The 25,303-nt window shown below is 42.3% G+C and overlaps 1 protein-coding gene across 3 annotated transcripts in view; it reads right to left on the bottom strand.

The window, feature by feature from the left end:
- The window catches only part of nsun6 (NOP2/Sun RNA methyltransferase 6), a 42,530-nt gene continuing 17,227 nt past the window's right edge, over positions 1-25,303 (bottom strand). For 2 of the 3 annotated variants that reach the window (XM_080210965.1, XM_080210959.1), the window contains 10 exons: positions 24,763-24,851; positions 24,086-24,195; positions 21,897-22,050; positions 19,688-19,769; positions 18,249-18,368; positions 10,737-10,881; positions 9,577-9,725; positions 8,417-8,542; positions 2,008-2,078; positions 1-817 (listed from right to left, as the gene is read on the bottom strand). In XM_080210965.1, the coding sequence (XP_080067091.1) occupies positions 607-817; positions 2,008-2,078; positions 8,417-8,542; positions 9,577-9,725; positions 10,737-10,881; positions 18,249-18,368; positions 19,688-19,769; positions 21,897-22,050; positions 24,086-24,195; positions 24,763-24,851 (1,257 nt within the window). In that variant the 3' untranslated portion in view covers positions 1-606. Of the gene's footprint in view, positions 2,079-8,416; positions 8,543-9,576; positions 9,726-10,736; positions 10,882-18,248; positions 18,369-19,687; positions 19,770-21,896; positions 22,051-24,085; positions 24,196-24,762; positions 24,852-25,303 lie in introns of all 3 variants that reach the window. The other variant, XM_080210976.1, reaches the window with a different exon arrangement.

The raw sequence follows: 25,303 nt of genomic DNA on the forward strand, positions 1-25,303 counted from the left end.
TGATTTGATTTGATTTATTATTGTCACATGTATTAACATACTGTGTTTCTTGTACGCAACTACAGACAAAGCATATCGTTCATAGATAAGGAAAGGAGAGAGTGCAGAATGTAGTGTTACAGTCATAGCTAGGGTGTAGAGAAAGATCAACTTAATGCAAGGTAGGTTCATTAAACAGTCTGACTGCAGCAGGGAAGAAGCTGTTCTTGAGTTGGTTGGAATGTGACCTCCGACTTTTGTATCTTTTTACTGACGGAAGAAAGTGGAAGAGAGAATGTCCGGGGTGCATGGGATCCTTAATTATGCTGGCTGCTTTGCTGAGGCAGCAGGAAGTGTAAACAGAGTCAATGGATGGGAGACTGGTTTGCGTGATGGATTGGGCTACATTTGCTACCATTTGTAGTTCCTTGCGGTCGTGGGCAGAGCAGGAGCCATATCAAGCTGTGATACAACCAGAAAGAATGTTTTCTATCATGCATCTGTAAAAGCTGGTCAGAGTCGTAGCTGACATGCCACATTTCCTTAGTCTTCTGAGAAAGAGGGGTGTTGGTGGGCTTTCATAATTATAATGTCGGCACAGGGGGACCAAAACAGGTTGTTGGTGATTTAGACACCTAAAAACTTGAAACTCTCCACCATTTCTACTTCGTCCCCATTGATGTAGACAGGGGCATGTTCTCCTCTACGCTTCCTGAAGTCAATTACAATCTCCTTCATTTTGTTGACATTGAGGGAGAGATTATTTTTGCCGCACCAGTTCACCAGATTCTCTCTCTCATTCCTGTACTCTGTCTCATCATTCTGCTTTGTTCTATCACTTGCAGGGATATGAAAACAAGCAAGAGGTCACTGCGTGAGGAAGCAAGAGTCATATGTAGTAGGCTCAAGGAAAATAATAAATCATTAGTTACAAAGTGGCCAAATCTGTCAGCTGTAAAATCAGTTGGTTGCAAGAGCTAGGTTTTCAAGGCCAAACCACACAGCTAGGCAAATTACTATTCAAAATTGGGCAACTTCAAACATAATAGATTTCCAATTGAGTGTTAAAACCCAAATGACAGGCAGATCTAAGAAACTCATGCTGTGGCTGAAGACCTGGCCCTACAGTACAACAGCAAATACTAACCAACAGGTTTTATCATTGTTGATAAAATATCATTATTTAAAAATGTTGATATAAAAATTGTGACTCAAAAATAGGGGCATTATAAATAAGCTTACTGTGGACGGTGCACAAAATTAATAAGGAAATATAATCATGGATAGTTCGGTCTGTTTTCTTTACTAAAGAAATTCACATAAAATAATACAAGATTTAACTGTCAATAATAACACAATGTAAAAAGGACAAAAATGTTTCCCAATACTTTCTGTAGACTATAAAATTGAAATAAGTTATGCTTAAATGTAAAATAAAAGTCAAAAATTTGACATTACGTACATAGCATTTCACATGAAACTGTTGCTATGTTGCATTTCTGTCTCCATAAGCAAAACATTAGAAATATGACTAAATATTGCAATCCGGGTTCTATATGAAATGCAAGAGCTCCTAATGACCTTTTTCAGCACATGGTGTATGATTCATTGAACAGCTGGCAAAATCTATTGCTACCATGGCAACAATGCCTTTGGCTTGCTGTCATGGGAACAATAACTGCTGGCGCTCACAGTTGAGCTTCAGGTGTTAACCAGTTTACAAACAGCATACCAACTATCTAGCTATTAATTAAAGGGTACACAGGTGAAACATCAATAACCCATCTTTGTTCCTTACTGATGCTAACTGACCTGCTCTTTATTTCTAGAATCTTCTGGTTTTTATTTTGAATTTCCGGTATTTGATGTTTTGTTTTGGATTATGACACACCCTGCATCTTCACGAATTTTGCAATGAAGAAGCCTATTGTGTCTCTATTGGCAGACTTGATTAAATGTGCTCTCTGACTGCTATTCAGATCTGAAGAAACATTGAAACTGTCTTTAGTCACACTGGATGGATCAAACCTTTGCAGCAACTTCCGTTGATCATGTGACAGTCCAGCGCCCATCATTCCTTCTTCGCCTAGGTGAGGTTTCTATGAAAGAAGATGCTTGTTAAAAACATGCATTTAACCCTTAAAAATCCAGAGTGCTTTTGAAACAGGACAGTTGTTGAACTTGTGAAGAAATTAAGCACGTTGAAGAAATGACATTTAATTCAAACTTCATGTATATTCTTTTATTTCAATAATATCAAGTGATTATTACAAAATTAGTTTCTAAACACGAATGCTACATATATTGTGATATTGTGAATCACCATTTAAACAGTAAGAAGAGATAAACATTCATTATCAAACTATAACTTTCAGTATTGAGTTTTGTCTGAGTTCTTGACATACAGGCCAACACTAAAATCCCAGAATGAAGAATTAGTTAACCATGTTATCCCACCAAAAAAGAACATTCCTTCTTGAGGTAAGTCAACACACAGCAATATTAGCTTTCTGAATCATGACTGTTAAAGTCACATCTGGATGATGGAGCAATGATAATTGTGGGGGTTTAGGTAGTGACCAAGAACAAATCTAAGATGAATAATACTGACAACTACCATTTTGTGGTTTCCCAAGGCAGTGTACCAATTCACAGCAACACAGAGTAAGGCAAAAATTCTAAGTGCCAAATTCGTGTAAAAATGGGAGTAACTCCCTGTTTTTTTTAAGCATGATCTTCAAAATTAATCTCCCATACTCTGAGCATCACAGAGTGGCTCAGGGATTTCAAACTGAAAATCAGGAAATGGGGCATATTCCCGCTGGAGAGGCCAGCAGTGTAGCGCTGAGCAGGACACTGCACATGCTCCAATCTACCATAGTAGAGATCTGTGCATGCCGGTCTCCCGATTGCTGGCCGTGGGAATCCCCAACCCCCAAACCCCCCGATCGTGAGTTTCCCCGACGTCTCTGGGCCTGCCCCTCACCCCCTCCCCAACGGCCAGCCATGATCAGCCCCTTCCTTCCCTCTGCCACCGATCCCTATGTAGAGTAGCAGCAAGACCATCCTACTCCCATTGATCTCCCTCTCCATTAGGCCACACCTCCCTCAGGCTCCACTCCTTGGCACTGCCCGGTGCCAGATGAGCAATGTCAAGGTGCCCATTGGACATTGTCACTTTGCCCACTCAGGCAGTGCCAGGGGACCAGGCTGGCAGTGCCAGCCAGAAATGCCAACGGGGCACACTACTCCTTACACCCGACCTTCTGGGAGTCGTCTGTGGCCTCCCTCCACTCCAGTGGGGTCAGGCTGCCAGCTCCCCGTTAGTGGGGAGCTGTTGTAAATCTCACTGGACTGAAACACTCCACGCAAGGCGAGGGAGGTGGGGGTGAGGAAAGGGTGGAGAAGAGGCTAGTCGACTTGGAGACTTCAGTCTAGGGTTCGCTAATAAGATTTGGATGTTGATTTTAATATCTAAATCAGCTCTGCTCCAAATTCCTGCATGGAGCTGTTGGCACCCAGTGGGGAGCCCACTAAACGGCCTCCACTGATATATCCCAGCCTACTGCGTTCCTCAAGCAGCATAGCAATTTGGAAGAATCGCCCCCAAATGTTTGTGACTGCACAACAACCAACATTCTGATTTTGACAGACTGCCCAGGGAAAGGATATTTCAAAATTGGCAGGCAGGAGAAAAAGTCAGCAGACAACATCAAGCCAATCTCTCTTCAGCTACTGGTGACAGAGTGTCCTCCTGAGCTTGGAATGACACACTACCAAGAAAAGCTGTGTGGATAGAATGGCTACTCATTTGTTCCAGGAATGGAAATCTACAGAAGCAATTCTGGTTCTATTTCTCCCCTCAAGTATTTCAAGCTTTATCCAACCCCACATTCTTCCACCAAAACCATCCCGTACACTAGGATCATTCTGAAGAACAAGGGCTTCTTTAATGTCTTTATGTGTCTCCTTCTCTCTGACTGCCCACTCTTACTGTAACAACTTGCATTTATATAGCATGTTTAACATAGTGAAACAGCCCAAAATGCTTCAGAGAAACACTAGCAAACAAAACTTTTGATATCAAATCACATGAGAAGGAGGTCACAAAAGTAGGTTTTAAGGAGTATCTTTAAAAAGTAAAGAGAGATAGTGAGGTGGAGGCATTTAAGGACAGAATAGCCGAGGGAAGCTGAGGTCCTCGTGATGGCATAGTGGTTAGCACTGCTAACACACGGCACAGAGATCTGGGTTAAATTCTCAGCTTGGGCCACTGTCTGTGCGAAGTCTGCATGTTCTTCCAATGTCTGTGTGGGTTTCCTTCCAGGTGCTCCAGTTTCCTCCCACACTCTGAAAGATATGCTGGTTAGGTACATTGGCCATGAAAATTCTCCTTCAATGTATCTGAACAGGCACCGGAATGTGACAACTAGGCGATTTTCACAGTAAATTCATTGCAGTGTTAATGTATGCCTATTTGTGACACTAATAAACTTTAAAACTTTAAGCTCAAGTCACAACAGCCAATGATGGATTGACTAAATTCAGGGCTGCGTAAGAGGCCAGAATTAGAGAACTGTAGACTTCTCAAAGAGTTGTAAGCCTGGGGGAGAATAGATAGGGAGGGACAGAAACAGAAAATGCTGGAGAAACTCAGCAGGTCTGACAGCATCTGTCCCAACAAAGGGTCATCCAGACTTGAAATGTTGGCTCTATTCACTTTCCACAGATGCTGTCAGACCTGCTGAAATATTCCAGCATTTTCTGTTTTTATTTCAGAATCTTCAGTACTTTGCTTTTATCGTAGAGATAGGAAGGCATCAGATTACAAGAGTATTTGAAATCAAGAGTAAGAATTATAAAATTGAGTTGGTGCTTAACTGAGAGCCAACGCAGACCAACGAGCAGGTGGGTGATGGGTGAACAGGAATTCTTGCAAATAAGAATATGGCGAGCGAAGATTGGCTGATCTCCAGTTTACAGTGGGTGGAGTGCTCAAGACAAGCCAGAAGTGCATTAGAACAGGAAAGGATAGTATTAAAGGCACGGAAGACAGTTACCCCAACTGCCGAGCCAAATAACAAATGAAAGGAACTCATGAACTTGTTTGTTGTGAATCGAGAAACCATGCATTAACATGCCAATGCTACATCATTTCCCTTCCCATGTCTGCTAAGCCAATCTCCCTCACAGCTTCGTCAAACTAGCACTGCCCCTACTATATATCTTCAGTTTCCCTTTGGCCATAACTCCAGCCTCCACTATTTCTTCCCAAGTTCATTTGGTCCAGGTAACCCATCCCTTCGCTTTTTCAGCTCACTTCCATTGAACTGCTTTCCACCCAACTCCCCAATATTGGGACCATGTGTCATTATCCCCCTTCCTCCCTGTCATCTTTCACATGGCTAACAGCAACAACCTTCTCCAATGCCTCTCTCACACCTAGCTCACTAGCATGGTTCCCTCTCGGTTGCCAAATTAGCAGCAATAATATCTTCTCATTCAACCCTCACGCCATTACCTTGGCAACCCGAAAGATCAATCCTTGAACTAGCCCTCTTGTTTGCCTGACATCCTTGGTGGGATTTTACAGCCTTGCTTGAGCAAGACCGGAAATTCCCACCCAAGGTCAATGGAGATTTCCGTGGCGGGTGAGGAGGTAAACTTCCGGCCCCAGTGTTGGATAAACTGGAATTTACTCCTGTTTAGAATAAATGAAGGACAAATCCACAGGTGAACAGGAGAAATGAGAAACAAGCCAACAGGGGCAATAGGAATGAACAAAAATGGATGATCAGGTAGTGTAAAGAACAAAAAAAAAGTCTTTAAAGACATACTAACAATGTTCATAGGAAGGGTAAGGATAATTAGGGGTCAAATAGGAGATCGTGCGAAGGCAGACGGCATTACTAAAGTAATTAATCAGTACTTTGTATCTGTCTTCACTAAAGCAAAGGCAGCGCCAATAGCGCAGCAGGGGGAAGGTGTATAGAGAAATTGGACAGGATAAAAATAGAGAAGGTACTGTAAAAATGAGCAGTGCTCAAAGTCACTGAGTTCAGATGGGATACTTCCAAAATTGCTGAGGGAGGTGAGGCTGGAAATAGCAAAGACTTTGGCCACAATCTTCCATTTCTCCTTAGTTTTGGGAGAGTGCCAGAGGCTGGGAAGATTGCAAACATTACACCCGTGTTCAGAAAATGTGAAGAAAGATAAAGCCAGCAACTACAGGTCAGTTCGCTTAACATCAGTGGTCAGACACTATGAAAGACAGCAATCCAAAACAAATTAATTGCCGCTTGGAAAATGTTGGTTCACATAGCCAACATTTGTAAAAGGATTAAAAACAGAAAATGTTGGAAACACTCAGATCAGGTAGCATTGGTGGAGAGAAGAAAACAGAGTTAACATTTCATAGAATGATAGAATATCTACACTCCAGATAGAAGCCATTCAGCCCATCGAGCCTGCACTGACAACAATCCCACCCAGGCCCTATCCCCGTAACCCCACATATTTACCCTACTAATCCCCCTGATATCCCCCTAACACTATGCAGAAATTTAGCATACCTATCAACTTAACCCGCCCATTTTTGGACTGAGAGAGGAAACGGAGCACCTGAAGGAAATGCATGCAGACACAGGGAGAATGTTCAAACTCCACACAGATAGTGACCCAAACCGGAAATCGAACCTGGGTCCCTGGCGCTGTGAGGTAGTAGTGCTAACCACTGTATCACCATGCCGCTCAAGTGGATGATCTTTCATCAGTGTTCAAACAAAGACAGGCTTGATATGAAAGACAGTTACTCGAGCCTCACCTTCAATGGAGCTCATGGCTCTGGGAGTAAGAGAGGTGCTATATAAATGCAAGTCTTTTTTTTCTTTAAATCTCCCCTCAATATTCTCATCCTCACATTCAAATTCCTCCATGTCTCATCACTCCCTCTTTCTGTGATCTTTTACAAACCCTGAGAGCTATGCACTTCTGTAACTCTGCTTCTGAGTACTCCAGGAGCCCTCATCCCATGACCAGCATCGTACCTTGGACTGTCTTGACACTATTCTCTGGAACACCCACCCTCAATTTATCCACCTTTCTAATTCTCAATCCTCCTTGAGGAAGATCCTTCAGTTTACCTAAAGAATTAGAATGATACATTATAGAAGGAGGTCATGCAACCTGCTCTAGTCAATTTGAGAAGTTAAAGAACACACATTGGAATAGCGGATTGCGATTTATTCTGACGTATGTTACTTTTAGAACAGACACAAAGGGGGCAATATTACCATGGCACGCCACTGGCCGATGGGTGGGGTGAGCCGGTAAGATTGCACGAGAGCCGAGAAATAAGGTTCATGCCCGATTTCTTGCTTCTCGTGATCCTGCCAGCACCAGATATCCAGCACAAGACTGAATAAATTATTTAAATCAAATTTCCATATAACGTAGACGAAATTAGCGAGCTCGGGACTCAATCATCTGGGCTTACCTGCCTCTGTGGCCTCACCGGAGAGGTTGTCTGCAATGAGGAAAACAGCTAGTCCCTATGAACAGGGACCAGTCATGATGGCCTCGCTGGTAGAACCAGAGGCCATTGAGGCCTCCCCAGGGAAGTCTCGAGCAAGAGGGTGCCTCTTGGACAGTACCAGCCTGGCATCCTGGCACTGCGCAATGGGTACCAGGCAGAGCCAAGGGGATGGGGCCTACTGGGAGCCAGTTGGTGGGGAGATGGGGCGGGCTGCTACGCACTCTGCAGTTGTGATCGGTAGAGGGAAGGGTGGCGGGGGGTATATTTCCGGGCAGTGTGGGGCTCACGATCAGTTGGAGGAGTGGGGACTGGGTCAAGGCTGGCTGCAACAGCAGAGGCCTGACGGGTCTTTCAGACAAGTCTCTCTCTCAGACTTGTCAGGTCTCTGCTGGTTGCCATTGCCATCTGCAGCCACAGAGATCACAGTATTAGTTGCAGTTTGGAGTATTGGATAGAACGAGGACTTAATTACATTTAAAATGAGGACTCACTTACATTCCAATTATCCTGTACTCTTTAACCCTGCTTCATCTGAAAGCTACACTAAGCATTCAGGGAGGTCAACAAATTGATACATCTTTTGTTAACAGCTTTGCATTTCAGAAATTGATTTGACACATTAAGCTTGTATTTTGTAATTTTTTTCAAACTTTTTAAAAATTCTAATTTAAACTGCATAAAATCACACAAATTGTTTTATTGGAGAAAACAGTCTATATCAACCCTGTCGTACAAATCAGAAATTTATCGGCGTCGCCTGAACCAAATATAATTCTTAACTTTAAAAAGAAATATGTGGGTTGACTGTAAGTACTGTGCAATAAACATGACAACATAATTGTGTGAAAGTATTATTTTAAAAGCTGCATTAACTAAGTTAACCACACACCAAGTAAGACTGACCTGTGGCTGTAGGCGTAAACAGGGAAATGAATCGAGTGCCCAGGCAACTTGTTCTTCATTTTCCGCCAGTGTTATTGTACAGGTGCTATACACCAAAACACCTCCAGGTTTCAGTAAGTTGACTGCCTAAGAAAATATTTCATAATGAAAAACCAGAGACAAATATAAAGAAAACCAAAACAGTGCAGGTGTTAGAAATATTAACAGAAAATGCTGGAAACGTTCAGTTTGGATGGGACTTTACAGCCCGACTCGTCCCAGACCCGTAAGATCCTGCCCGAGGTCAACGGACATTTCCATGGTCCGTCCCTCACCCGCTCCGATTTCCGTGGTGTGCTGGGTGGTAAAATTCCAGCCAGTATCTTTGGCTCAGTCGGCAATGCCCATATGCCGTAAATGAATTAAAAAAAACACTGTCCCAGCGTTGATGATCTTCCACCTGAACTTGCAGATACAAAACATAGAGAGGAAAGGAAAGAGCAAAATGGGGAAGTCTATCGCACGAAGAACGGCAAAGGTGATTACGTGGCAAAATGGTTGATGGTGGAAGGCAAATGGGGTAGTAATGCATTGAGGATAGAAAGAAAAGATGAGTCCAGTGAGGTCTGAATGGTACAGCGAACACAGAGAAGAAAAACATGAGAATCTTGCAAAACAGAGAGAGTTACAATGGTCTGTACAGTCGTGAATTCAGGTCAGGTGGACACCTTGGATGAAGACCTCTCCACCAACCAGGTGATAGGGGATCTGTGGCCCAAGCACCAGCCCATTCCTCCTCCATTCCCAATCGCTAACTGAAGATACATTTCATCACTGAGATATTAAGGAGCACATGCTAGATTCTAAGCAGCTTCCCTGAATTTTACTCCAAAATATAGATTATAGGGTTATAGATTGCAAATCAGGAAGCTGCAGTGAAATGTACTTGTCCAGAATCCCTTGTACTTTTAAAATAAGTATACATCAACTTCCGACAACATCCGAGTTTATTAATTAGTACAAGAGGAACATATAATTCAAAAATATAGCATAAAATGTTCAAGTTTGCAGAACAATACTTAAAATTCAGTCTCTAATTGCAAGAAAGTACATAAAATTAGTCTTCCCTAATTTTGTTAGAGTTAGAAAACTTACCAGAGGCTATAAAAGGGAAAACTTACCACTCTGAACAACTTTCGCTGTAACGGCGGATAAGAAGTGATTTCTTTTAAGCTCCAATCACAGGCCATATTTGGTCTCTGACCTAACCCACTGCAAGGTGCATCCAGGAGCACGCGATCAAAAGATTCCGGTAGGAATGGGGGTCCTGCTGTAGAAATCATGAATAGTTATCATGTTGTTAGAACCAAACATAATTCCGAAAGTCCTAAATTTAAAAAATATATATGATCCAAGTTGAGTTTAAGCATTGCATTAGAAACACAACAAATGAAAACAGATTTTCTTTTGGTAACAGTTTTCAAAGTATCTTTCTGAGTAAGAAAAGTCCTTTTGTCTTAGGCTACAACAAAAGCAAAATTGAAAAAAAGAACTACGATATGTTCGTTCTCACCATCAAATCTATCTGATTCCTCTTTTTCCTATATTTTAGACAGGACAACATACTAATAGTCTAGTTTTAAACATTAAAGGTACAAAACTAAATGCTGGCAAGCACTTAGGCTTTCACTGAATATTAGAGAATACAGTTTTGTCACATTTTGTCACAAGTCAGGAGTGTGATGGAAATACGCCCCACTTCCCCAGATAGGTGCAGCTCCAACAACACTCAAATAACTTGACACCATCCAGGACAAAGCAGCCCGCTTGATTGGCACCACATCCATAAACATTCAATCCCTCCACCACCAACGCTCAGTAGCAGCAGCGTGTACTATCTACAAGATGCACTGCAGCAATTCACCAAACATCCTTAGACAGCACCTTCCAAACCCATGACCACTTCGACCTAGAAGGACAAGGTTAGCAGATAAATGGGAACACCACCACCTGCAAGTTTCCCTCCAAGCCACTCACCACCCTGACTTGGAAATATATCACCGTTTCTTCATGGTCACTGGGTCAAAATCCTGGAGTTCCCTCCCTAACGCGTTGTGGGTCAACCCACAGATCATGGACTGCAGCGATTCAAGAAGGCAGCTCACCACCACCTCCTAAGGGCAACTAGGGATGGGTAATAAATGCTGGCCAGCCAGCAATGCCCATGTCCCACAAATGAATTTTTAAAAATTTTTAAATTTAGACTACATTTTTACATACACATACAATCTCAACCTGTCCATGCTGTCAAATGCTATTCAGCTCTTGCTTTCATTCATACCTTGCCCATCCGAAATGCCTTCCTTTGCCAGGGCTTTAGTTCCATCATAACAAAACGCTTTTATACACTTCAGTTGCCAGTTCTCAGCATTTTGCTTTATCTTCTTCACCTTATTTGCAATCTTATCCATTGCTATCACATCCCCCTGTGGAGAAAGTACATTTTAAATGAGGTATTAATAAGTGTTTTTGTTCACCATTGTGGTGCCTAGACTGGTAAGTTTCTGCTCCCTGGACCTAGAACACCCGACACTAAAATACCACCCCTACTATCATCTGCGGGAGTTCACCTCTGTTATCCTGATGGCAGTTTACATCCCACCCCAAGCGGATGTGAAGACTGCGCAGGGCAAAATATACACCACCACAAATAGTAAATGTGTAGAAGAGTGTGTGCCAAAGAAGCAAATATGTGTGTTCACCAACTGGAAACCATGGATGAACAGGGATATCCACTTCCTGCAGAAGTTCAAGTCTGAGGCATTCAAGTCAGGCAACACTGACCTATACAAGAAAGCCAGATATGATCTATGGAGATCCATCAAAGATGCAAAAGGACAGTACCAGACCAAGCTACAATCCCAGGCTAGCCACATGGACTCCGACCGACTGTGGCAAGGTCTGCAAGACATATCAGGCAACAAGATGAAGGCATGTAAAATCGCTGGCACCAAAGCACCCCTTCCCAATGAGGTCAACGCATTCTATGCCTGTTTTGAGCAAGAGGTCAGTGAGAGCACAGCCTCCATCCCGGAAGCCTCGTACGAAGCTGTGTCCAAGGTCACTATTGCCGACGTAAGAGCAGCCTTCTCAAAAGTCAACCCACAGAAAACAAATGGCCCAAATGAGGTACCCAGACGAGCACTCAGATCCTGCACAGATGAGCTGACAGGGGTATTTGTAGACATCTTTAACCTCTCTTTACATCTATCTGAGGTTCCTACCTTCTTCAAGTAGACGACCATCATCCTAGTACTAAAGAAAAGCCAGGAAGTGTGCCGAAATGACTACTATCCAGTGGCTCCGATATCCATCATTCTGAAGTGCTTCGAAAGGTTAATCATGGCGCAAATCAATTACTGCCTCCCAGACTGCCTGTATTCACTTCAGTTTGCCTAGTGACGTGACAGGTCCACAGTAGACGCCATCTTTCTGGCCCTAATTCAACCCTGGAACACTTCCATAACAAGGACACCTATGTCAGATTCCTATTCATAGACTACAGCTCAGCCTTTAACACCATTATTCCTGAGAGACACATCTCCAAACTCCGTGGCCTGGGGCTCGGCTTCTCCCTCTGCGACTGGATCCTAGATTTCCTAACCCAAAGACTGCAATCAGTAAGGACAGGCAACAACACCTCCTCCATGATCATCCGCAACTGGTGCTACACAAGGCTGTGCCCTCAGCCCCTTAGTATACTCTTTATACACCTCTGTCTGTGCAGCCAAATTCCCCTCCAATTCAACTTTCAAGTTTCTTGATGACACCACCATTGTTGGTCAGCTCTCAAACAATGATGAGACAGAGTACAGCAATGAGATAGAGAATCTGGTGAACTGGTGCAGCAACAATAATCTCTCCCTCAATGTCAACAAAATAAAGGAGATTGTCATCAACTTCAGGAAGCATAAAGAAAAACATACCCCTCTCTACATCAATGGAAATGAAGTAGAAATGGTCAAGAGCTTCAAGTTTTTTGATGTCCAGATCACCAACAACGTGTACTACCCTATAGTTAACAAAGCCCACCAACACCTCTACTTTCTCAAGAGACTAAGGAAATTTGGCATGTTCACTGCAACTCTCACCAACTTTTACAGATGCACCATAGAAAGCATTCTTTCCGATTGTATCACAGCTCGATATGGACCCTGCTCTATCCAAGACTGCAGTAAACTACAAAGGGTTGTGAATGAAGCCCAGTCCATCACTCTAACCAGCTTTCCATCCTTTGACACTGTCTATACTTCCCGCTGCCTCAGAAAAGTAGCCAGCATAATTAAGGACCCCAAGGCACCCCAGACATTCTTTCTTCCACCTCTTCCATTGGGAAAAAGATATAAAAGTCTGAGGTCGCATATCACGCAACTCAAAAACAGCTTCTTCCCTGCTGACTTTTGAATGGACCTAACTCACATTAACTTGATCTTTCTCTACAATGTAACACTACATTCTGCACCCTCTCATTTCCTTCTCTATGTTTGGTATGCTTTGTCTGTATAGCACGCAAGAAACAATACTTTTCACTATATACTAATACATGACAATAATAAATTGAATCAAATGAAATGAGGCAAAATCATTGCAGAAATGGAAGCACTTGATGTTCGATGTAGATTCCTTCATCAGGATTCACTGTCGTCATTCTCTCCCTCTTTTACTGGTATTAAAGTGGCATTGGAATTTTAATGCTAGATTTGAATTGTTCAGTGAGAAAAAATTCTCTTTAAATTGAAAGATGGGAAATTTTATCTGATGACTCATGTACCAAAACTAAAAATTTAAATTTACAACTTCAAGCTTTTCCACAATTGCTAATAACTGATAACATTCTAAATGGCAGCAAACAATTCTGGTGCACAAGTATTTTGCCAGGCAAGATGACGGCAGTTTCATGTCGAAGAGTTCAACTTGTGTTGTTATTTTTCTTAATACTGACAAGTTAATGATAAACGCATAATGATCTTTCCAAAGTTGTTCTGATTTATTTTTATATAAAAAGGATCCAATACATCAAAACACCACTAGAGGGAACCAAAGTCATACATCAGTTAAAGCAGTACACATAAGCAAGACACATGAATATGATAAATACGCTCAGCAAATAAGAGTATTTGGCCTTTCTGCTACTGTACAACGCTTCTAAATTCACTCATAATTTGCCTTTGCAATACCAAATACTCCTCAAAAATTGAGACAGACACAGTGGTTGTACCACTGTACCACAAATTGTACCACAAATTAAGAGACACTCGACAGTATAAAGCTTCAGTATTCTTGAAATAAGGGACATATTGTTGAAACTTTTTATCTTGCAAATCATCAGGGCACATGCAAGAATGCCAAATTTCAAAGTGAACAACAACTCATACTGCATCAGGAAAACAATGTGAATTGGTTGGCAAGTCAGCTCTCAAGTGGTTGAAGCACTGCCATGGCAAATGCACCAGGGAGCTTTTGTACCCCGTGCTTGTGTTTATTCAAAAAAGGCGTAATGTCTGGACATTTTCCTTTTGCCTGCAGAGCATAGGTCCCTACTTTTGAATATATGCAGCTTCCAGCAAGCATAAGTGAGCCACACTGCTAGCCTGACTGAAACTCTCAGAAAGGTTCTTAGTGTAAATCTCAACACACTCAGGATTGTTCCAAAAGTGCTATCCAATCACAGAATTATATCTAATGTTAGACATTATCTTTCTGAGTTTTGCCAGCCATAGTTGACGGTGTATGGTCAGTACACCTCCTTTTGGGAATAGCTGAAGGGACGTGGTGTTTGATATGACTCACCAGTCATAGGGAATACGCACCTAGCATCATACCAGCACTAAAATGGTTACACCAGATGTTTCACACCAGTGTTATGCAGTGGCAAAATGAGTGGCCTTTTCCATTTAGAAGAATGCTGCCGTCAATCCAAGAAGGTGTTCTGCCTACCACACAAATGAGTAAGGCAGTATATGAATTTCTGTGTTGATGCATTGCTGGGTACATTAGCCCAGGTCCCAATGACTCGTGGACCAAATCAAATATCAACTATGCCAAAGCCAGCTGCTGCAATAAATTGCATCTGCTCTCTGCGACTGGATCCTGAACTTCCTAACTCATAGATCACAATCATTAAGGATAAGCAACAACACCTCCTCCACGATCATCCTCAACACCGGTGCCCCCCCCCAAGGCTGTGTTCTCAGCCCCTTACTATGCTTCTTAGACATCTCTGACTATGTGGCCAAATTCCCCTCCAATTCAATTTTCAAGTTTGCTGATGACACCACCGTAGTGGGTTGGATCTCAAACAATGAGAGGACAGAGTACAGGACTGAGATAGAGAATCTGGTGAACTGGTGCAGCAACAATAATCTCTCCCACAATGTCAACAAAATTAAAGATTGTCATCAACTTCAGGAAGTGTAAAGGAGAACATGCCCCTGCCTACATCAACGAAGATGAAGTAGAAAGGGTCGAGAGCTTCCAGTTTTTAGATGTCCAGATCACCAACAACATGTCTTGGTCCTCCATGCTGACACTATAGTTAAGAAAGCCCACTAACGCTTCTACTTTCTCAGAAGACTAAGGAAATTTGGTATTTCAGCTATGATTCTCACCAACTTTTACAGATACATCATAGAAAGCATTCTTTCTGGTTTTATCACAACTTGGTATGGCACTGCTCAAGAACGCAAGAAACTACAAAAGGTTGAGTGCAGCTCAATCAATCACGCAAATCACCCTCCCATCCATTGACTCTGTCTACACTTACTGCTGCCTCAGCAAAGCAGTCAGCATAATTAAGGACCTCACGCACCCCGGATATTCTCCCTTCCACTTTCTTCCCTTGAGAAAAAAAATACAAAAGTCTAAGGTAATATATCAATCAATGTGGATGGCCATAAAACATTGGATGAGGGTCATGGGTGGAGGAGGGGGGACTGGCGGTGTTAGGATGGCGGCGTGGGCTCGTTGGGCCGAAGGGCCTGTTTCCCGGGCTGTTTTTGTTCTTTGTTAAGAACAGCTTCTTCCCTGCTGCCGTCAAGACTTTTGAATGGACCTACCTCGCGCTAAGCTGATCTTTCTCTACACCCTAGCTATGGCTGTAACACTATATTCTGCGCTCTCTTGTTTCCTTCTCTATGAATGGTATGCTTTATATAACACGCAAGAAACAATAGTTTTCGCTATGCTAATACATGTGACAATAATAAACTAACTCAAATCAAAACAGATTTACATCCATTTAAGTAATAATCTGTCTCCTTATTATTGCTACCAAGGTGGATAACCTCACATTTATCTATATTACACTGCATCTGCCTTGCATATGCCCACATATTCATCCTGTCTAAATCACGCTAAAACATCTCTGCATCTTCCTCACAGCTCACCTTCCCACTCAATTTTGTATCATCTGCAAATAGTAGCTGCCAATTGTGGAGAAACATAACTCAAGAGTGTACAAAAAGCTAGAAAATTAGTGGAGCGCAGAGTTCTCAGAGAATTGTGGAGTAACAGCAAGTTACAGAGAAAGGAAGGGGTGAAGCCATGGTGGGATTTGAAAATAGGAACCAGAAGTTAATGGGTGCAAATTGAGAGAGGTGGATACTCAGCAAGACCTTGGTGTCCTTGTGCATCAGTCGCTGAAAGTTAGCATGCAGGTACAGCTGACAGTAAAGAAGGCAAATGGTATGATGGCCTTCATAACAAGAGGATTTGAGTATAGGGATACAGATGTTTTGTTGCAATCGTATAGGGCATTGGTGAGGCCACATCTGGAGCAGTGTGTGCAGTTTTGGTGTCCTTGTCTGAGGAAGGATGTCCTTGCTATAGAGGGAGTACAGTGAAGCTTTATCAGGCTGATTTTTGGAATGGCAGGTCTGCCTTATGAGGAGAGACCAAATCAGTTAGGATTATATTAAGAGTGAGAGAGAATCTCATAGAAATTTATAAAATTCTAACAGGGTTAAATAAGATAGATTCAAAAAGAATGTTCCAATGGTTGGGAAGTCCAAAACTAGGGGTTGTAGTTTTGAGCATAAGGGGTAAACCTTTTAGAACTGCATTGAGGAGAAATTTCTTCACTCAGAGGGTGGTGAATGTGTGGAATTCATTACCACAGAATGTAGTTGAGACCAAAACGTTGTCTGATTTCAAGAAGAAATTAAATATAGCTCAAGTGATCAAGGGATATGGGGAGAAGTGTGGGGTTGGGGGGGAGGTGGATCAGGATATTGAATGTGCCAATCAGCCATGATCAAAATGAATGGCAGAGCAGGGTCGAAGGGCCAAATGGCCTACTGCTGCTTCTACTTTCCATGTTTCTTTGTTTAAAATCCCAATCCAGTAATGTTTCCATGTAGATTATCAAACACATGGGTGATGGATGAATGGAATTTGCAGCAAGTTAGGATACCAGCAGTACTGTTTTAGATGAGCACAAGTTTACAGAGCAGAAAGGTAGGAGAAGGGGGGAGCATTGACACTGAGGAGTCTAGCGATAACAAAGGCACGGATAAATGTTTCACCAGCAGATGAGCTGATTTAGGGTCGAGACAGATGATGTTACAGAGTTGGAAATAGGTATCTTAGTGATGGATTAGGTGGCTGAGTAACCCAATTTCCATCTCTAACTGACTTTTCAACCATAGCAATCTGATTTCCGTGTTTGATTCTCCTCTCTTAACCTCATATCCCACATCCCGCATTTCACGTACCAGGTCCCTTGACTGCCATTGCACGTGGCTCCAAGAACTCCATAATTTATAGTGACAGGGCTCTTTCCCCACACATCTCCAGCTCCATTTTCTTATACAAAACCTTCATCCCGCTCAATCCCTCCAGTTACTTTGTGCTGTGACAAGAGCACTGTTTCTAATGCAGTCACTAATATTGCAGTCTCCAGCCTCTCCCACTTTGATTTGCAGTCTACTAAAATTGATCATTTAATTGAAACGAAAATCACATCTCTGTTGATCTACTCTGCAAATCCAAAGCCTTTGCTTAGATCCTAGCTGATTTCCTTCACCGGGAGGTTGCCTGGCTTGGAGGGTATTAGCTAAGAGGAGAGGTTGGATAAACTCGGTTTGTTCTCACTGGAACAGTGGAGGTTGAGGGGTGACCTGATAGAGGGTTACAAGATTTTGAGTGGCATGGACAGAGTAGATAGTCAGATGGTCTTGCCTAGGGTAGAAAAGTCAAGTACTATCAGACATAGGTTTAAGGTGCATGGGGAAAAGTTTAGAGTAGATGTGCAAGGCAAGTTTTTTTTCCACAGAGGGTGGTGAATGTCTGGAGCGCGCTGCCCGGGGAGGTGGTGGAAGCAGGAACAATAGCAGTATTTAAGGGACATCTAGACGAATACATGAACAGGATGGGAATGAAAGGATACGGACTCCATTAGTGCATATGGTTTAGTTTATGCAGGCATCAGGATTGGCACAGGCTCGGAGGGCCGAAGGGCCTGTCCCTGTGCTGTACTGCTCTTTATTCTTTATACTGCCATTGCTGACCGAATGGCCATTTGATTGGCTTTGTATCCATGCACTGAAGGATAAATATACACACTAAGCTTAGCTGCTGATTGCCAAATCTGACTTCACTACTTTAAGCTGCGCACTGCTCCCTATCACAACTGTTAAAGTGTTCAGCTTTAAAAATCGATATTACACACGTTGCTGTTCTGTTGGCAAAAACAAACATTCTTCTGTTTTTCATCATAAGAATATGAGTATTATTTAGGTCAAAACAGTTCTTTTTATTTCCACAAAGCAGATTATTTTCAATGTTTTAGTCCCACCTTATCATTCATTAATGTTGCAATATGAGTAGTCTTCCCACCAGGAGCAGCACAAATATCCAAGATTCTCTCTCCAGGTTTGGGATCCAACACGTAACTCACTACCACAGATGGTAAGTTCTGAACATGAAGAAAAGTATATTATCACTCTGCACGATTAATTTTACATCTTTGTGGCATTCTAAGTAAAGGTTTCCTGTATTTCTCCAAAGTTAAACGCTTAAACAATGCCGCATACTATTTTCTTAGAATCGAATCATATAAGTCCTACAGTGCAGAAGGAGGCTATCTGGCCCATCCAGCCTGCACCAATGACAATTCCACCAAGGCCCTATCCCTGTAATCCCTGCATATTCACCCCGCCAATCCCTCCAACCTACGCATCTCAGGACACTAAGGGGCAATTTAGCCAATGCATCTAACCTACAAATTTTTGGACTGTGGAAGGAACTGTAGCACCCGGAGAAAACACACATAGACACAGAGAGAATGTGCAGACTCCATAGACAGTGATCCAAGCCAGGAATCAAACCAATGTCCCTGGAGCTGTGAGGCAGCAGTGCTAACCACTGTGCTACCCTAAAACATTAGCTGAGCTTCTGAATGAATTGTCTAGTGATAATACCATTAGGCTGGGATACCAGTGGACCACCTTCGACCCTGATATAGGTAAATAATGCTGACTTCAGAACCTCAAACTGCACCACCGGGATTTAAGGAGCAGTGAGTGTGGCCCACACCAAGTACCCAGAGCAACTGGAAGTGCAGGTGTGTGTGTGTGTGTGGTGTGTATGTATGTGTGGTGCTGTAGTCCTTACACACATCAGATGTCTCCCCCCACTCCTCCATTTCTCTTCACCAGGTTCTCTTCTCCCCATGGTCCCTCAATCCCCTAAGTCCCCCTCCCCCCCATTTCCAGGGCTAATCAAAATGACCCCAGCGAGACCAATTAAGTCACAATCCAGCAGTGAATATCTCCTCAAGCCCTTTCTGCAGCTCCAGCAGCGATCATTACTCCCAGTGGTTCTGCTGTACTGGGTAGCTGCAACTTCAGTTCAGGCCCCAAGGTAACTGTTACTTCCTTACCCCCACCCCCGTCCAACCCCTCACAGGGGTTTCCACCTGAAACTTTAGCATGAGTGGGGACAACAACAATCCATAAAATCCTAACTCTGTTTCTCCCTTCAGAGATACTGCTAGACCTGCTGAGTATTTCCAGCATTTTCTACCTGTATTGCTGCAAGCTAAATCTTTTTTGTGAATGCCACCCAGGACGTACAGAACTATCAGAACAGAATTTAGTATCAGAATGGAATAAAAAGTGAATTATTTATAATCGCGCTCAACAAGAGTGGAATAAAGGCAGACAATGACTACATGATAAAGGCTGAACCAATGTTGCACCTATAATTTAAAGATATGTCAGAGTTCAGACTTGCCTGTAAAAACACAAAATTAGATAAGAGATTGTCAAATGATGGGCTGACGTAAACTGGTTCTGTCATCCTGATTCCCACACCCCTGAAAGTGAATACAGAGCAAATACAAAATGTGAAAAATATTGTACACATATGCCCATCACAATTCTATTCCTAAGGATTTTAATAGCATTATTTTAAGTGCCAAAATGTTAGTGATATTGTATCTTTATTAGGAACATGAATACAAGGTTCACGATATATCAATCTTAAAATAATGTGCTTTATAATCTGTGACAAACTTATCCTTGCTTCAGAAGCAACTTCATTTGTAAAAAGCTGCAATTTGAAATGAAATGAAACCTGTTAATAATGTATGAAATATGATGGGATACATGTCAGCTAATGGAATATTGGCTTTATCACTAGAGAATTGCAATACAAAGGAGTGGATGTTATGTTACAATCAATTGTAATTACAGTTGTAATCAGACCTAATGAGGTCTGATTAAACCTCATTTAGAATATTTCATTAAGTTCTAGACATTGCAATTCAGGACACTTTGGGGTCAACTTTACCGACTTGCCTTGCCGGTTGGCTGGTGTGGCTGAGGCAGCGATTGGGGCCAAGGGGTTCATAAAACCATAAGATATAGATTAGGCCATTTGGCCCGTTGAGTCTGCTCTGCCATTCAATTAAGGTTGACAAGTTTCTCAACCGTGTTCTCCCGCCTTTTCCCTGTAACCCGTGATCCCTTTATCAATCAAAAACCCATCTATCTCTGTCTTAAATGCACTCGATAACCTAGCCTTTGTTTTATCATCAGTGTTCGGGGTGGTGACCGGGGCAGGGGGTGGGGACTGGTGCAACAGCACCTCTAGAGCTCAGGAGCTGGCTTCACTGGCAAGATTAGTCTCCGCCCCCCCACCCCTCCAATCCCTCCCACCCCATTCCCCCCACCCCCTATCCCATCACGTCCCATCCCCCCCCCCCCCACTCCCGTCCCCCCACTCCAACTAACCAATGGGTTGGTCATTGCCTGGCATTTGTGTGGCATGAATGTTATTTACCACTTGTCATCCTGAGCCTGGATACTGTCCAGGTCTTGCTGCATTTGGACATGGTCTGCCTCAATATCTGAGCTGTGAACAATGCTGAATATTGTGTAGTTATCAGCAAGCATCCCCACTTCTGACCTTATGATGCAAGGAAGGTCATTGATGAAGCAACCGAAGATGGTTGGACCTAGGGCACCATCCTGAGGAACTCTTGCAGTGATATGCTGAAACTGAGATGACTGACCTCCAACAACCATCTTCCCTTGTGCTAGGTATGACTCTAACCAGCAGAGAGCTTTCTCCCAATTCCAATTTTGTTAAAGTTCCTTGATGTGATACTTGGTCAAATGCTGCTCTGACGCCAAGGGCAGTCACTCTCACCTCACCTCTAGAATTCAGCCTTTCATCCATATTCGAGCCAAGATTGTAACAAGGACAGGAGCTGAGTGACCCTGGCAGAACTCAAACTGAGCATCTCTGAACAGGCTGTTGCTAAGCAATTGCCGCTTGACAGCATAGTTAATGTCACCTTCCATCACTTTACTGATGATCAAAACTGATGGGATGATAATTGGCTAAGTTGGATTTGTCCTGCTTTTTGTGTAAAGGACATACCTGGACAATTTTCCAGGTAGATGCCAGTGTTCTGGCAGATTGGAACAGATTGACTAGGCAAATTGTGGTGTATCAGTCTTCAATGCTATTTCAAGAACAGGGTGGAGACTCATATGCTTTGCAATATCCAATGCCTTTTGCCATTTCTTGATTCACATGGAAAGAATCAAATTGGCTGAAGACTGGCATCTCTGATGCTGGGAGTCTCTGGAGTAGGAGACCGAGAAGAATCAGGGGATGAACAGACGGATCTAATTCCTATGGTCCTATTTCTGTATTTCACATACAAAACACTTACTTTAAAAAAAAGTGAAGAAACTAAAACTCTTCAAAACCATTCACATGTGCATCCCAAATTTTAGATCTGATGGTTGAGCATTTTACAAGATGTATTTGAGGAGAGCCTGGACTTAAGAAGTGTTGCACATTATAATTTAACAAACATTACAACAAGATTAATATCAATTTTGGTTCTGGCTCAATATGCAGACATGTATATTTTGGAATTAATAAAGCATTCACATGTAAAAGCACACAGTACTTCCAAAATATTTACCTTAGAGTATGATTTGAGCAAAATATTTCATTGCGGCTTACTTCAGCAATTCCGTTCCCTACAAATGTTTTTGATCCCGTGAATTCAACTGCACCCCTTTTACATTTGCCACAGATATCTGAATAAACTGAAACTGCATCACCCGCCTTCATTACTGAAACAGAGAAAGAGACTTTTCATTTCATACTGTTTGATAAATGAAAAATACAACATAAAATCTAGGATTAAGGCGAGGATGTTCGATTTTAGAGGGTGGTGGAAAAACATGATTAAAAAATATTTTTCAATGGGTTACCATGTGATGGTTAGATCACACACAGATACATGGGAAAGAAGTTTATTAAAATTGACCTATTCGCAGCAGTAGAGGGAAAGAAGGGTCAGCAGTGGATTAAAACCTGTTTGATTCAGTAACGGGTTTAAAATGTTTCTTTAACTCAGCCACAGCGTTAGCAGCTCATTTTGGCTTTCCTGAACAGTAATAGAGCACAGTTGGGATAACAACCTGCACCAGTCAATGGAAGGTTTTATACTTAAAGGGGGCCTGGCAGGGATCAGAATGGCTGGATCCAACACTCCGTGTGCAGAAAGAAGAAAGAATGAGAACGACAGGAAGACAGAATCCTGGATTAAATCCAAATTAATTGTTTACTTGAACTACTTAAACCTGCTTCACGGGGTTTTTGTGTACACCTCCAAACGCACCCCAGTAAACTTGAAAATGTGGGGTTTTGACCCACCAGCACTTTTCAGGACTTTAAACTCCTGTTCCTGCAACATGCCATTCCACTCCCACCCCCCTCCACTCCACCCCCCCGCCCAACTGGACAGATCATCAAATACCCAGAGCAGCGATACTGGTACATGTCAGGATCATGAGGAAATCCTGATGGCTACACATGCACCTTAATTGCCCAGGAAGGTTAAATTTCCGATGGGTTGATTTATGCTGTCCTAGGGCCTCTGCAAATCTCTCTTTACACTTATCTCATTCTCATAGATTTGAGCTAGATACACACAACTTAGTTTGATTGTTACCCTAGAATTCAGTGATGGACTCAACTCATTAACTTCCACACATACCCTGCTCACACCCCCAATCAACTCCTGCCCCTCCCCAGCCCGACTGCCCACCCTGCCAACCCAAAGTCTCACCCACTCTCATCAACCCAATCCCCCATCTGATTAGAAGTCCCAGCCGCAAGTACACAAAAAGGTCAGCATGCAATTATTTCCATTGTCAGCAGGCGTGTGCTCAGCATTGCTGCTGATTTGAGGATCTGGCCCATGATATTATATTTGAGGACAGCAATTATTCTTTAAATAGTTATCAAGATGAGTGGAATGGATAATAACCCTCTGCTGGATTATTTTACTTTGGACAGAACTTTAGAACCTTTGTTCCCCAATCAGCATTTTACTGACAATGGCACAAGCCCAAATACCACTTGTTTTAAAATTACACAAGCAAAACCTAAACAAAGAGAATAGGCCTGTTGAATTGTCCAAGAAGTTTCCTCTCTTCTTGTGTAGAACTTAGTGTACACCTGACAGGGGAAGAGGGAGCAGAAAATGACAGCAGGAAGGGGAGAGGAAGAGATGAACGGACAAAATAATCAAAGACATGATTATCCATTTTGTGAGCATATTAAAGCTGCTACATAGTAGGTACAAGTGATAGAAACTGGGACTGAAATTAAATTTTATAAATCTAAAGCAAATGACAGAATTTACTTTTGTCAGTGTTAACTAAAATGGGTGAAGAAAGCATGCAAAATGTTATCTTAGATTCATCAACAATTCGTCTAAGCAGTGATTTCTGATAGTTGAATGAGTAAATCCCTCATGTGGTATGACACTAACCATAAACATTGTAGATTAAACCCCTAAATCTTTGTAGAGTTAATTAGCCTCACTCAGAATTGCATTGGGATCAGTAATGTAAGTTCCAGCACTGCCAGCCTGCAGAAACTGGCCTGTACTCTTGTGCCCATTTTCCATTGAATGGCTTCAGCTGCAAATATGAGCACAGAGACTAGATTCACCCCAGGACTAACTGTAATACTCCCCTAAAATGGACAAGCCACTGGCAGTCACTTTAGGTAGAGCATTAAGCCACATACTGCAGAATGAAGGTAATTGCCTAAAGAGAAAAGCAGCAAGATGAAATAACAAACAACGCAACTCACGTTTTGGAGCTGACAATATGCCAGGAATAAAAACATGTGCTCCACGAAGTACAGCATTCCCACACTGGGCTCCCACAATCACTTCAATGGAATGTCTCTGCAGATTTAGCCTGGAAACAGGAAATAACAGCATTTAAACAGAGTTCCTGAACTACTTAACAATGAATTAGATTCCTTTCCTTCCACTTTTATACACTTCACAACTTCCTTAGAAATGTACATATTTTTTATTCATTTGTGGGGCATGGGTGTTGCTGGCTGGTCAGTATTTTTGGCCCATCCCTAGTCACCTAAGGGTAATTGAGAGTCAACCACATTGCTGTGGCCCTGGAGTCACGTGTAGGCCAGACTGGGTAAAGACGGCAGATTGCCTTCCCTAAAGGACATTGTTTAAAATAATCATTCTCTTATGGACCAAAGATGATAAGTCACAGAGCATACAGAAGGATGGGGAGAAGGGAGAAAGATGGGGAGGATGGGGGGAGGCGGAGCAAGAAAGGGAAGTATGCATAAAAGAAGGGGGGAGGGGGAAGGAGAGATAGAGAAAAGAGAGAAAGGGAAGGGGAAAAATGAAGGGAGAGGACGGAAAGGGGGAGAAAGGGAAAGCTGAGGGGTGAAGAAGTAATGCCAAGTTGTCATTGTAGAGCAAATTCCATTCTATAATCGTATTTCCATACCTGGGGCCAAGAACTGGAATTAGAAGAACATCTGGAAGTTCTGGATGTTCCAATACTGGAATATCACTGATAGGCCATCCTTTAAACTGCTGTGAATGAAGTAATAAAAAGGGTGTTAAGATTCAAGCCTCATTGTCACCAAGATGTCCTTAATTGTGGAAATATATATAATTAAGAAAACATGTAAAACTTCGAATATTTCCTGAAAACATGAATAAATTAATTTGAATAACCCTTACCCACTCATTTGGTTACCTGTTCAAATCAATCTCAGCATGCTTTTAGGGTATAATCCATTGCTTCTAAAACCACATTCCTCGCTTTTGGCTTCTCCTGCTCTATTGCTTAGCATTGAATAGTGTCTTATATACTGCTCCAAGTCCCCTCTGGCTAGAGTACAGTACGTTATCAAATGTATGGTAACGGCTGCTTTGTAGCATTCTCTACATTGCTTACAAATTAAACTTATATCTTTCTGGAACTGAAGTAACTTTGTTTAAAAGTATTAACTCTTCTCAAAACAAAAAGGGCCGGGATTCTG

The sequence above is a fragment of the Carcharhinus amblyrhynchos genome, chromosome 2, assembly GCF_965287045.1.
Source record: "Carcharhinus amblyrhynchos chromosome 2, sCarAmb.v2.hapA, whole genome shotgun sequence".
Taxonomy (NCBI): domain Eukaryota; kingdom Metazoa; phylum Chordata; class Chondrichthyes; order Carcharhiniformes; family Carcharhinidae; genus Carcharhinus; species Carcharhinus amblyrhynchos.